Source organism: Coregonus lavaretus, assembly GCF_964263955.1.
Source record: "Coregonus lavaretus genome assembly, chromosome: 8".
Taxonomy (NCBI): domain Eukaryota; kingdom Metazoa; phylum Chordata; class Actinopteri; order Salmoniformes; family Salmonidae; genus Coregonus; species Coregonus lavaretus.
Window position 1 is genome coordinate 13,379,398 of NC_139995.1, and position 14,992 is coordinate 13,394,389.

At 45.4% G+C, this 14,992-nt stretch overlaps 1 protein-coding gene across 1 annotated transcript in view; it reads right to left on the reverse strand.

The window, feature by feature from the left end:
• Positions 1–14,992, reverse strand: part of foxj3 (forkhead box J3) — an 81,568-nt gene that overhangs the window by 16,547 nt on the left and 50,029 nt on the right. The window contains exons 3-4 of the mRNA XM_084167480.1: positions 6,147–6,221; positions 3,409–3,492 (exon numbers count right to left, since the gene is read on the reverse strand). Coding sequence (XP_084023606.1) covers positions 3,409–3,492; positions 6,147–6,221 — 159 coding nt within the window. The remainder of the gene's footprint in view (positions 1–3,408; positions 3,493–6,146; positions 6,222–14,992) is intronic.

Genomic DNA, 14,992 nt, shown 5'->3' on the forward strand with positions numbered 1-14,992 from the left:
GTGGGTGCGTTTGCCTTTCTCTTTGTCTCAGTGTTTCAACAGAAGCTCCCCTGTGTGTCTTGTAGCCTATGGTGGGCTACACAGGGGAGGCCAGACTGCAGTGGCCTGGGAGAAAGGGATGGAGCCAGGTCAATCTGGGCACTTGACCAAACCAGTGAAGCTGTACATTACACTGGACACGACTCATGCATATTTAAAGACAAAAGCTCCCGCTCAGTATAACCATTATTTGTTTGTTCAGAAACATTACTGCAGAATACAATGTACACTATATATACACACAAAAGTATGTGGACACCCCTTCAAATTAGTAGATTTGTCTATTTCAGCCACACCTGTTGCTGACAGGTGTATAAAACAGAGCACACAGCCATGCAATCTCCATAGACAAACATTGGCAGTAGAATGGCCTTACTGAAAAACTCTGACTTTCAACGTGGCACCGTCATAGGATGCCACCTTTCCAACAAGTCTGTTTATAAAATTTCTGCCCTGCTAGAGATTCCCCGGTCATCTGTAAGTGCTGTTATTGTAAAGTGGAAACGTCTAGGAGCAACAACGGCTCAGCCGCAAATTGGTAGGCCACAAAAGCTCACAGAACGGGACTGGTGAGTGCTGAAACTCGTAGCGCGTAAATTTCTGTCCTCGGTTGCAACACTCACTATTGAGTTCCAAACGCCTCTGGAAACAACGTCAGCACACTAAATGGGTTCCATGGCCGAGCAGCCGAACACAAGCATAAGAACACCATGCGCGATGCCAAGCGTCGGCTGGAGTGGTGTAAAGCTCGCCGCCATTGGACTCTGGAGCAGTGGAAACGCGTTCTCTGGAGTGATGAATCGCACTTCACCATCTGGCAGTCCGACGACTGAATCTGGGTTTGGCATACGCCAGGAGAACGCTACCTGTCCCAATGCGTATTGCCAACTGTACAGTTTGGTGGAGGAGGAATAATGGTCAGGGGCGGTTTTTCATGGTTCGGGCTAGGCCCCTTAGTTCCAGTGCAGGGAAATCTTAACGCTACAGCATACAATGACATTCTAGACGATTCTGTGCTTCCAACTTTGTGGCAACAGTTTGGGGAAGGCCCTTTCCTGTTTCAGCATGACAATGCCCCCATGCACAAAGCGAGGTCCATACAGAAATGGTTTGTCGAGATCGGTGTGGAAGAACTTGACTGGCCTGCACAGAGCCCTGACCTCAACCCCATCGAACACCTTTGGAATGAATTGGAACGCCGACTGCGAGCCAGGCCTAATCGCCCAACATCAGTGCCCGACTTCATTAATACTCGTGGCTGAATGGAAGCAAGTCCCCGCAGCAAAGTTCCAACATCTAGTGGAAAACCTTCCCAGAAGAGTGGAGGCCATTATAGCAGCAAGGGGAGGACCAACTCCATATTAATGCCCATGATTTTGGAATGAGATGTTCGATGAGCAGGTGTCCACATACTTTTGGTCATGTAGTGCATGTAAATAATGGCAGCCTGGGGCATAGTTTTAATAAGGACCCTGCTACATGACAAGGCTGAGCCACATCGAGAGGGAGTTACATAAAGGGAAGCGATGAATTACTAGGTGTGTGTGCACGCGCGAGTATACAGGAGAGAGACGCAGAGAAAGAGGATGTGACAAAGAGACGATCAGAGGGAGGTAGAGATTGAAAATGACAAAAAAAAAAAAACAATGCGCTGTATGTCAAAATTGCTTATAATATGGTTTCCCCATTTTCCACACGAGGCCAATCATAATTTCGGGCAAATGGCATGTGTTAAGCGAGGGTATCTACAGCGGGGAGAACAAGTATTTGATACACTGCCGATTTTGCAGGTTTTCCTACTTACAAAGCATGTAGAGGTCTGTAATTTGTATCATAGGTACACTTCAACTGTGCGAGATGGAATCTAAAACAAAAATCCAGAAAATCACATTGTATGATTTTTAAGTAATTAATTTGCATTTTATTGCATGACATATACATCAGAAAAGCAGAACTTAATATTTGGTACAGAAACCTTTGTTTGCAATTACAGAGATCATACGTTTCCTTGACCAGGTTTGCAAACACTGCAGCAGGGATTTTGGCCCACTCCTCCATACAGACCTTCTCCAGAGCCTTCAGGTTTCGGGACTTTCAGCTCCCTCCAAAGAATTTCTATTGGGATCAGGTCTGAAGACTGGCTAGGCCACTCCAGGACCTTGAGATGCTTCTTACGGAGCCACTCCTTAGTTGCCCTGGCTGTGTGTTTCGGGTCGTTGTCATGCTGGAAGACCCAGCCACGACCCATCTTCAATGCTCTTACTGAGGGAAGGAGGTTGTTGGCCAAGATCTCGCGATACATGGCCCCATCCATCCTCCCCTCAATACGGTGCAGTCGTCCTGTCCCCTTTGCAGAAAAGCATCCCCAAAGAATGATATTTCCACCTCCATGCTTCACGGTTGGGATGGTGTTCTTGGGGTTGTACTCATCCTTCTTCTTCCTCCAAACACAGCGAGTGGAGTTTAGACCAAAAAGCTATATTTTTGTCTCATCAGACCACATGACCTTCTCCCATTCCTCCTCTGGATCATCCAGATGGTCATTGGCAAACTTCAGACGGGCCTGGACATGCGCTGGCTTGAGCAGGGGGACCTTGCGTGCGCTGCAGGATTTTAATCCATGACGGCGTAGTGTGTTACTAATGGTTTTCTTTGAGACTGTGGTCCCAGCTCTCTTCAGGTCATTGACCAGGTCCTGCTGTGTAGTTCTGGGCTGATCCCTCACCTTCCTCATGATCATTGATGCCCCACGAGGTGAGATCTTGCATGGAGCCCCAGACCGAGGGTGATTGACCGTCATCTTGAACTTCTTCCATTTTCTAATAATTGCGCCAACAGTTGTTGCCTTCTCACCAAGCTGCTTGCCTATTGTCCTGTAGCCCATCCCAGCCTTGTGCCGGTCTACAATTTTTCCCCTGATGTCCTTACACAGCTCTCTGGTCTTGGCCATTGTGGAGAGGTTGGAGTCTGTTTGATTGAGTGTGTGGACAGGTGTCTTTTATACAGGTAATGAGTTCAAACAGGTGCAGTTAATACATGTAATGAGTGGAGAACAGGAGGGCTTCTTAAAGAAAAACTAACAGGTCTGTGAGAGCCGGAACTCTTACTGGTTGGTAGGTGATCAAATACTTATGTCATGCAATAAAATGCAAATGAATTACTTAAAAATCATACAATGTGATTTTCTGGATTTTTGTTTTAGATTCCGTCTCTCACATGTGAAGTGTACCTATGCTAAAAATTACAGACCTCTACATGCTTTGTAAGTAGGAAAACCTGCAAAAATCGGCAGTGTATCAAATACTTGCTCTCCCCACTGTACATCTGTATGAAGACAAAGAATCAGGGTGTGTTGACTAGAGGACTTACTCTCTCTCCGGACCGCGGCCTCTTCTTCGGCCGTGTGGGCAAGGCGTCTTCCTTTGGGTTGGTGTCGATGGCCCAGTAGGAGCCCTGTGGAGAGAGAAAGGACCATTGAGCACCGCAGTAAAGAACAGAACAGACAATGCCTTGCCTGGCCTGATACCACAGGGATGTTAGCAATGGATTGGGTTGTTTGTAATTGGAGGGAGCTGTGTTTTGTGGTAAGGCTTCCCTTTTCTCTGGTGCTCTTTAGTTAGAGACGGGGGCTGTTGAAATGGTGAGCCCCTCCTGAAGCTAGTGTAGCTGGGCTGCTGTTCCAGGCAGGGGAGCAGCGTGTTGGGTTTCTGTTCAGGTCTGAGCCCAGCTAATCAAGGAGAGAATAGACCTGCTGGCTCTGAGGCTGCAGCTCCACACACAACTCCACTCCCTGGCTGCATTATTTATCTCTGCATTCGGCCCCATTTAATTAATTTTTCAATGTTGTTCCTCCCTGAAGCCACAAGCAACACTGCTTACAGTGGTTCAAATGAGATTCTCACCCCCAGGCCTTTACAAGTTGTGATTTTAAAAAATATTTAATATTACTCCTGATAAGATCATTCTCAATTGTCAGGGGAAAGTGAGATCAGGACCTTTAAAATTACTTCCTTAGCAGAGAGAATAACTGATATTTACAGAGAAATTGTCAGTCTACAGAAGAGGAGAGGTACCGTTGCAACAACCTGTGTCTAAAGTCATCCATAGAACATGTGTACTGTAGTAGGCCCATTTCATACTCCAGTCACGGTACTACTGCCATCTAAAGCACGGTCCTGTGTTTCTCTCCTAGCTTTCATTTTGAAATACTGCAACTTTACCCCACTGCTGCAACAATACAATATGTTTGAATATTTTCAAAGCTTGGGGTCAATTAGCATTTCCTCAGAGGGAGAATAATTCACAGTGCAATCAACCAGAGATAAAGAAGCAGTAACAATATATGGCTGAAGTAAATCCCATTATATTCACTCTTCCGTAGCCTAATTCCATTGTTGGTATATTTGGTTATGTTGTCTTCACTGCAAGAGGCTGAGCGTAACGGACAGAGAAACGTCTAAGGACGTCTGAAGGTGAGCTGCGTGTTCTGATCATAGCATCTGTTTCACTGCTAGATGTATGATGATTTTGGGGTTAACTGTTTCAATTAGAGCTCCTGGTAGACTCAGACTCACTGTGCCGGTGGAGAGCCGGGCGGCGTTTCTTTTAATTAGGCAAAAAATCTTTAAGCACAAACCCTTGGGAAGGGAGTTTCTGCATTTCTCCACACGCCCCCTGAGACTCGACGGGGGAAAAAAACAGACCCATATAAAGACTCCTTAAATTATTCACAAATATACTGCATCATAGTGAAGCCAGAACAGTCCATAATGTAAGCTACAACTGTAACGAATCCAAGCTCTATCATCCATGTAGTCTCTAAACAAATGCCATGATGGCCATGTGATGATTTCACCAGAAGCCCTAATTACCTGCTGCTCTCAGAGGACGGTGATTTTCCTACAGTACTGTATGTCAACCTATAAAAAAGAAATCATGGTGCACATTTAGCATTCCTTACCAGTTAACATTATGTCAAATAAATAGGTCTCTGCAGTGGGAGCCGTAACGGCACTTTGCCCCCTCACCTCCACGGTGAAGGAGTACGCTATGCATGTCATCATCTCGCTCTCCTATCTCATCCGACCAGCTCATATTCCTGCCACATTACAATATTGATGTAACATATCAAGAGAGGCTAGCGCTTCTTTGAAGTTGTCTTCGGGGGGGGGGGGGAAGAGAGTGAGGAAAATTCCAAATTAAGTTGGCCATGCATTTGGAATGGGACCCATACAGCAATAGATTATTTTGTATTTAGTGCAGCTCCCAGGAGTGTCAATATCAGAGGATTACAGCAAAACATGAAATTAGCATTCAGTCCCAAACCTCTACAGCGCTTCAAGCCACTCTCTCTCTCTGTCTGTGTGCCTGTTCTCCAGACAAAACAGGGATTAAGTCCATCTTACATATGGTTAGACCAATTCACATAACCAGGATACACTAAATATAGGGCCACATGGTCCAACCATGTGAGAAACAAAACGTAGCGGGAGATACTAGTAACACACGTGACAGTGCGAGAGATGGGAGCGATTGTGTGGTAAAACAGGCTGGTATGGGAGCTGGTGGTGTGTCATAGCAGCAGTCCCTGCCAGCCTGAGATGATAGGGCAGGAGGGGCTGGGAGGCAGGTGCTGTATGTGTCAGCGTGGTCTCCCTCTCCTCTCACCCTAAGTGCTGAGCTGAGGGCTTTTGTCCTCATAAGCCAGCCCCTGAGAGGCACTTTTGGAGCATTACTTGAAATGCCCTTACTATGGCCTTATTTTGGACTATTCCCACAAGGCCAGTGACTTTTTACCACGTCGTCAAACTTTGTCTGCCCTGCAGGTCTAAAAAAAGAACACAGTATTTACATTTGCCATGCAATTTTGTGGGGGTGGAACGTTCATAATAGATTATGAGCATGCCATGCATTTCCAGACTGTCAGAGCACTGGCAGGCGTTCAAAGTGAACATGTTTCTAGTGCAGATAGCATTAGATCATATTGAGAACTTCTTGCAAGAGTGAGCCTAGACTAGCATGTCCACCTGTGGACACCAGCCACTTATTTCCACTACATTTACTGTCATCTCTGTATCTTTGGTTTGAATAAACAATTGCCTTCTTACCTTTCCTGGGTCATCTTTGGAGCGAGGCACTTTGAGAAAACACTTGTTCAATGACAGATTGTGCCGTATTGAGTTCTGTGGGAAGAGAGAGAAAGAGAAAAATCGGGGTTAGAGCTTAGCGATTAAAAATCCCATTAAAGGAAGAGGTCTTGTGTCTTTGAGCAGAGAGCATATCATAGCCACAGAGGCTGTGCCATTGTGAGAAAGACAAAGGAGAAGCTTGGCAGCATGGTACACTGTCATCCTTTGTGTCAAGTCCCATTTCCTGCTGTCAAGCTCAACTTGTTTTAATGACACCAAGGAAATAATCTGCTATATCTGTGACTAGATGTCAGTCTACACACTGATAGTGACCGGACCTGGCCAAAGCTACCAGGAAGACATAGGGCCTAACCATACCATGGTAACAGCAGCCTGGCTGCTTCTACTTCTCAAATGACATGGGCGCCAACAATCAAAGCTCAGCTTGAATTAAGAGACACGCATACCAAATGAATCCCTCGCTGGGATGTTGCTTGATATTAATTAATGCTACACAAGGCTCCTTGGGGGGAAGGAAATAAATGATGTCGATCATTCTGAAAGTTAACTCGTTATGGTGTTCGCTATTCCTCACCGACAGAGGGAGGAGGTTGATTTATCTGCCTGATCGGGGGCTCGAAGCAGCCATAATGTAGGCTGTACAGTGCAGTGGTGCTCCTGGTTTAATAACACCGTCAGGGTACAGCCAGCCAGCCTCCTGGAATCAGCTGGAGCTGGGCCAGCCATAATGTAGGCTGTACAGTGCAGTGGTGCTCCTGGTTTAATAACACCGTCAGGGTACAGCCAGCCAGCCTCCTGGAATCAGCTGGAGCTGGGCCAGCCATGGGCTTAGCGGACTCGCCGAACGCACACATCTCCACTCCATTTTAGTACTGACAGATGGCTGCACTAAAAAGCTTTGAGATCCTCAGACGAGTTGGACGTTTGTTGGGCGGATGCGAGGTGTACAGCATAAGATGGCGCTGATTGTAACATCAGTATAGAGAAAGTAAACCTCAGGAAGAGAGGATAATGTCAATCTCCACTGGTAAAATCCCCTGAAATGGAAAAATCCAATACACCAAACTTACAACAAAAAGTGTTAGGACTGTTACAGCAGAGCAGATCAGTGTTCATTATAGAAACCTAAAATATATTACAAAAAAAAAAACAATTACATAAGACACTCTAATCTAGGCTAATCAAACCCCAAAATCTGTGGCACTGTCTGATAGCATCAGTGCTATCTCTTCCAGCCTAGTGTTAGACTGGGGTTGGAGTGTGTCAGTCAGTCTCCGTGGTTGGATGGAGAGATGTGTTCTCACAGACCGCACTAAAATCAGCAGGACGGTATCTATCCATCAGTCTTAGCCTACACTACCTCCTGCATTAGGGCAGGGGTTCCCCAAACGTTTTCACTCAGGCCCCCCTTCCAGCATTGGGGAGCATCCCCCACAGTTTGGGAACCACTGCATTAGGTGACATGACCACAATTCAAGTGGGGACACTCAGCTGCATGTCTGACATCTGTATAGACATACAGTAGGCTATACAAAATATTCATAGCCTACATTCAGGTGCAGGAACAAAAAGGGTGTGATGCATGCCATCAGTTTGGAAAACATAAAGAAGGCCATTTAGGCCCCTAGGAAGACAAGAAGGGAGGAAGAGGGAGAAATAGGAGACAGCGTGTAATGCAGACCTTACAATGTCTTACAAGCGTAAGCACTTAAGACCTAAGTAAAACCCTCCACCTTCCACAGACTCCGCCGACGAGGAGTGGGAGTTATGTCATGCACTTGATGCCATGAGGAAAGCGGGGCAAGTAGCGCTCAGCCTCACACAGGGCGAGATGTTGCTCAGTCTCCATTTAGGGCCTTCTTGCAGGTTTAAATCATTGATACAGTCATCCAGCTCGACCCAGCCTAGAGTACTGCCACTGCATTAAGAGGTTTAATTTTTAATGAACTCTTCTCTTTGACAGGCTCTGTGCTCCTGCGACATGCTGTATTCTGTCAAACACGCTCCCTTCTCTAAGCTTAAAAATCACTGGTGTGAAACTAACAGGCTGAGGGTCAATCGTGGGAGAAAGGGTGAAATGGAGTGAATAGAAGCGTTTAACACATTACGACTGCAGTGTCTCAGAGAAACGTCATGACAGCCACTTCAGCTCCATTTGAGAGATCATGGCATCCTTGCAGGGAGGCAGAGGAGAAACCATGAATAAGATGACAACGCGCTGGTGAGAATCCCCCCACCTAGCCAGTTAGCCATAATGTGTCCGTTTTGGAAAAGCTATACTACAATTAGCCTTAGCATCTCCAGTATGTAGAGAGTGGTACTGGCACACAATGAGGATGGAGCTTCCAGATCAGTACCCACAGTGTGGTCAGAAGTACAGTAAGTAGAAGGGGTCACGGAGTTTAAGCAGTATTGCAAAGTGAGTCAGATGGAGCAGAGAGCTCAGCAGGGGTCCATCCCAAGTGCTGCCCAGCATGTACCTGCAACCCCCACAGTGCAGCTCATGCCCATCCAGTGTGTGCGTCTCCCACTGTCGCCTCCCACACACACCACAGCGTCTCCTAACATGGTGATCTAACACACCAGGACAGCACCGTCCCTGCCCTGTGCCGCCTTAACACATCACTCACCACCACCACCCTCCCGACCCCCTCCGCGGAGGAGCGGGGAGCTGCGGCTCAGCAGAAGGGCAGCCAGGGGAAAGTAGGTCACCCGGACGTCCTCGCTCCGCGTGTCAAACGTTCAGAGTGAGCCAAAGGGACAGGCCGTGTCAGAGCCCTGCTCCTCTCCTCACAGTCAGGGAGGGAGGGGGTCAGAGCACCCTGCACACACACAGTGCTGAGACTCAGCGGACCGCAGCCTCACCAGGATGCAACAGACGCAGGGAGGTAGAGTTCTCCCTCAGAGAGAGAACCCGTGGAGAAAAGAGGACTCTACACAGGTCTAATGCAGTCCTTTTCTGCAGCTGCATGTCTACCTCAAATAGATATCCTACTGACAGGCATCCCAACAAGGTTTTCATGACATTTCTCAATCCTCATGTAAAGTTGAGTATTTACATGTGAGCCCATAAAAAAAAAAAAAAAAACATCTTACTAAGTAAGGGTAGGCCCAGATGAGCTCTTTAAGCGTTTAAACTCCAAATGGGTTAAATGCCTTCGGATTTGCAGCAGTGTGTGATCAACATGTTTTCCCACAACTGTGCAGAGTGTGGGAAAACGAGTGACTGTGAGCAGCAGGAGTGTCAGGATTGCATAACCCAGAGCCGTTGTATTGGAGTTCTACAGTTAGTTTCTTATGACACTTTTCCCCAATAATAACACTAACAATGTACCCACAAGTTCACTTTACATTCCCAATAAAGCCACAAGCTAATATCCTTTGACTGGATAGGAAGTCCTAATGATGATCCCCTCAGGGCGGCAGGTAGCTTAGTGGGTAAGAGCGTTGTGCCAGTAACCGAAAGGTCGCTGGTTCTAATCCCCGAGCAGACTAGGTGAAAAATCTGTCGATGTGCCCTTAAGCAAGGCACCCCAATTGCTCCTGTAAGTCGCTCTGGATAAGAGCGTCTGCTAAATGACTAAAAATGAAAAATAAATGAAAAAATGAAATGGACCAATCACAACGTGTCCTGCTTCCCTGCTATTTAAGTTCAACCCAACTCTATGAAATCAACATCTCTTCTCAACATTAACAATTAAAGACTTAGACAGCACCACAAGGCTTTTCAGAGCAAATTAAACAAGCATGTAAAAAGATACAGGCCCGTGTAGCCAAAAGCAAACAGTACAAGGATAGCATGACCTTTAATTGACCTGTGGGTAAACTCCATGTCAATGACTGAGGCAGACAAAAAGAGTTGCGCCACTGCTGCTGCAGTGCATACATCAGATCTAGTCTTGTCATACAGAAAGGGATGTGATCTTTCAGATAAGGCCTGCAGCAGCATTCTGAGAGAGAGAAATAAAGAAGACAAGGCCTGAGCCACAGCACAGCTAGGATACAACCAGCAGTGAGGATAAAGCATTTGTACAGTAGATTAGTTTGCATTGCTGTTACACACATTCTATACAAGGTCCCATTCCTACACAAAACATAAACCTGACCTCAGCTTCAGAGATCTCCACAGCCGCTAAGGAATGTAGCACCTTCGCTGTCTATTTGTAGTGGGTGTGGGAAGGCGTGTGGGATGGTTGAACGCCACAGCATTCATACAGCACCATCTTTTTCCACACACACACAACCACATCGTACACCCACCCACACCGTGTACACACACACACACACACCGTGTACACACACACCCACATCGTGCACACACCAACACACAAAGGTGCTAAACTAGTCTGACCGAGTGCAATCTCACAAGATGTTTTCAATCCGTGATGAACAGTGACCCCAGGGCCGTAGAGATGAGGCCTCTGATTGACTGTATAGAACCTGGTGAGATTAGGAGTCAGGTTAGGTTCTACCTCCAACAGTCACCACACCTCAGCCCCTAACCCCTTCTAAATATACAAGCCAACCACACAACCCATACAGTACTTAAAAGGTCTGCCTGCCTGAAACATTCCTTCACTCCCCCTCCTCCCGCCTATCACACTGTTTTCTCCCCCAACTAACTGAAGAGTAGATGCACACAGTCAAGCACAGTCTCGACGCACAGCACACACCGAAAATCTCTCATAACTACCAAAGTACTGAGAGACCCGTAGCCCACACTTGAAGAACCATGAAGTCAACTGCAACGATTTTCAACTTGATTGTTTACAGGCTTCAAAGGCATATGATCTGCCTCCCTTGGTATCTTGTAGCAGTCTTGGCATGCTAGGCTTTAAACCCCTTAGTCTCTGATATTTACTAGCTTGTATGTCATTTAATAAAACATTAACAGTTTACTTGCTGCAACAAAACGCATGCCAAGGTAAAAACTAATAAATATAAAAACCCTATTAGGGCTGACCCCATTTAGTCGACTGGTCGATTGTTTGGTCGACAGATTTTTTTTAGTCAAGCAGTGGCATGCATATATACACACACACACACACACACACACACACACACACACACACACACACACACAGTGGGGAGAACAAGTATTTGATACGCTGCCGATTTTGCAGGTTTTCCTACTTACAAAGCATGTAGAGGTCTGTAAATGTTATCATAGCTACACTTCAACTGTGAGAGACTGAATCAAAAACAAAATCCAGAAAATCACATTGTATGATTTTTAAGTAATTAATTTGCATTTTATTGCATGACATATACATCAGAAAAGCAGAACTTAATATTTGGTACAGAAACCTGTTTGTAATTACAGAGATCATACGTTTCCTGTAGGTCTTGACCAGGTTTGCACACACTGCAGCAGGGATTTTGGCCCACTCCTCCATTCAGACCTTCTCCAGATCCTTCAGGTTACGGGGCTGTCGCTGGGCAATACAGACTTTCAGCTCCCTCCAAAGATTTTCTATTGGGTTCAGGTCTGGAGACTGGCTAGGCCACTCCAGGACCTTGAGATGCTTCTTACGGAGCAACTCCTTAGTTGCCCTGGCTGTGTGTTTCGGATCGTTGTCATGCTGGAAGACCCAGCCACGACCCATCTTCAACGCTCTTACTGAGGGAAGGAGGTCGTTGGCCAAGATCTCGCGATACATGGCCCCATCCATCCTCCCCTCAATACGGTGCAGTCGTCCTGTCCCCTTTGCAGAAAAGCATCCCCAAAGAATGATGTTTCCACCTCCATGCTTCACGGTTGGGATGGTGTTCTTGGGGTTGTACTCATCCTTCTTCCTCCAAACACGGCGAGTGGTTTAGACCAAAAAGCTCTATTTTTGTCTCATCAGACCACATGACCTTCTCCCATTCCTCCTCTGGATCATCCAGATGGTCATTGGCAAACTTCAGACGGGCCTGGACATGCGCTGGCTTGAGCAGGGGGACCTTGCGTGCGATGCAGGATTTTAATCCATGACGGCGTAGTGTGTTACTAATGGTTTTCTTTCAGACTGTGGTCCCAGCTCTCTTCAGGTCATTGACCAGGTCCTGCCGTGTAGTTCTGGGCTGATCCCTCACCTTCCTCATGATCATTGATGCCCCACGAGGTGAGATCTTGCATGGAGCCCCAGACCGAGGGTGATTGACCGTCATCTTGAACTTCTTCCATTTTCTAATAATTGCACCAACAGTTGTTGCCTTCTCACCAAGCTGCTTGCCTATTGTCCTGTAGCCCATCCCAGCCTTGTGCAGGTCTACAATTTTATCCCTGATGTCCTTACACAGCTCTCTGGTCTTGGCCATTGTGGAGAGGTTGGAGTCTGTTTGAGTGTGTGGACAGGTGTCTTTTATACAGGTAATGAGTTCAAACAGGTGCAGTTAATACAGGTAATGAGTGGAGAACAGGAGGGCTTCTTAAAGAAAAACTAACAGGTCTGTGAGAGCCGGAATTCTTACTGGTTGGTAGGTGATCAAATACTTATGTCATGCAATAAAATGCAAATTAATTACTTAAAAATCATACAAATGTGATTCTGGATTTTTGTTTTAGATTCCGTCTCTCACAGTTGAAGTGTACTTATGATAAAAATTACGGACCTCTACATGCTTTGTAAGTAGGAAAACCTGCAAAAATTGGCAGTGTATCAAATACTTGTTCTCCCCACTGTATATACACATATACACAGTTGAAGTCGGAAGTTTACATACACTTAAGTTGGAGTCATTAAAACTCGTTTTTTCAACCACTCCACAAATTTCTTGTTAACAAACTATAGTTTTGGCAAGTCGGTTAGGACATCTACTTTGTGCATGACACACGTAATTTTTCCAACAATTGTTTACAGACAGATTATTTCACTGTATCACAATTCCAGTGGGTCAGAAGTTTATACACTAAGTTGACTGTGCCTTTAAACAGCTTGGAAAATTCCAGAAAATGATGTCATGGCTTTAGAAGCTTCTAATAGGCTAATTGACATCATTTGAGTCAATTGGAGGTGTACCTGTGGATGTATTTCAAGGACTACCTTCAAACGCAGTGCCTCTTTGCTTGACATCATGGGAAAATCAAAAGAAATCAGCCAAGACCTCAGAAAAAAGATTGTAGACCTCCACAAGTCTGGTTCATCCTTGGGAGCAATTTCCAAACGCCTAAAGGTACCATGTTCATCTGTACAAACAATAGTACGCAAGTATAAACACCATGGGACCACGTAGCAGTCATACTGCTCAGGAAGCCTGTCTCCTAGAGATGAACGCACTTTGGTGCGAAAAGTGCAAATCAATCCCAGAACAACAGCAAAGGACCTTGTGAAGATGCTGGAGGAAACAGGTACAAAAGTATCTATATCCACAGTAAAACGAGTCCTATATCGACATAACCAGAAAGGCCGCTCAGCAAGGAAGAAGCCACTGCTCCAAAACCACCATAAAAAAGCCAGACTACGATTTGCAACTGCACATGGGGACAAAGAACGTACTTTTAGGAGAAATGTCCTCTGGTCTGATGAAACAAAAATAGAACTGTTTGGCCATAATGACCATCGTTATGTTTGGAGGAAAAAGGGGGTGCTTGCAAGCCGAAGAACACCATCCCAACCGTGAAGCACGGGGGTGGCAGCATCATGCTGTGGGGGTGCTTTGCTGCAGGAGGGACTGGTACACTTCACAAAATAGACGGCATCATGAGGAAGGAAAATTATGTGGATATATTGAAGCAACATCTCAAGACATCAGTCAGGAAGTTAAAGCATGGTCGCAAATGGGTCTTCCAAATGGACAATGACCCCAAGCATACTTCCAAAGTTGTTGCAAAATGGCTTAAGGACAACAAAGTCAAGGTATTGGAGTGGCAATCACCAAAGCCCTGACCTCAATCCTATAGAAAATGTGTGGGCAGAACTGAAAAAGCGTGTGCAAGCAAGGAGGCCAACAAACCTGACTCAGTTACACCAGCTCTGTCAGGAGGAATGGGCCATAATTCACCCAATTTATTGTTGGAAGCTTGTGGAAGGCTACCCAAAACGTTTGACCCAAGTTAAACAATTTAAAAGGCAATACTACCAAATACTAATTGAGTGTATGTAAACTTGACCCACTGGGAATGTAATGAAATAAATAAAAGCACTCTACTATTATTCTGACATTTCACATTCTTAAAATAAAGTGGTGATCCTAACTGACCTAAAACAGGGAATTGTTACTAGGATTAAATGTCAGGAATTGAGAAAAACTGAGTTTAAATGTGGCTAAGGTGTATGTAAACTTCCGACTTCAACTGTGTGTGTATGTATATATGGACTAATCCATTGTGGAGGCCGCAGTGTTGGCACACCAGTATCACCAGTAGTATATTTACTGCTAATTCCCATAATTTCGTATGTTTGGTTACAGTAATTTCTGTTAATGTACTCAATATATTATTATTACAGTCTTAACGTTCTCATTGTAGGAGTTGACACGTTGTTTGCAGTGCACAACCTAGGCTACACTTGTGATAAACAAGATTTGGTTCATTTCATTCAATTTCTTAGTCAATTTATTTATTGTCTTTTGTTTGTTTAGAGCGCTCCTGTCAATCTTGTATAGAAGTAGGCCTAGGCTACCTGGCCTGCACGCAATTGTAGGCCTATAAATGTGCCAATTTGAGGATCTGATACTATTTCTGATTGTCTTAACTCACCATCACTGTGGAGCCTCAGTCAATTTTTCTTCACCTTAAAAACAGGAAGTAAACAAATTGTTTTTACATCCATTGAGAATGACAATAGTTCCTCAACGTGGGTTATTTGAAAAATCCTTCC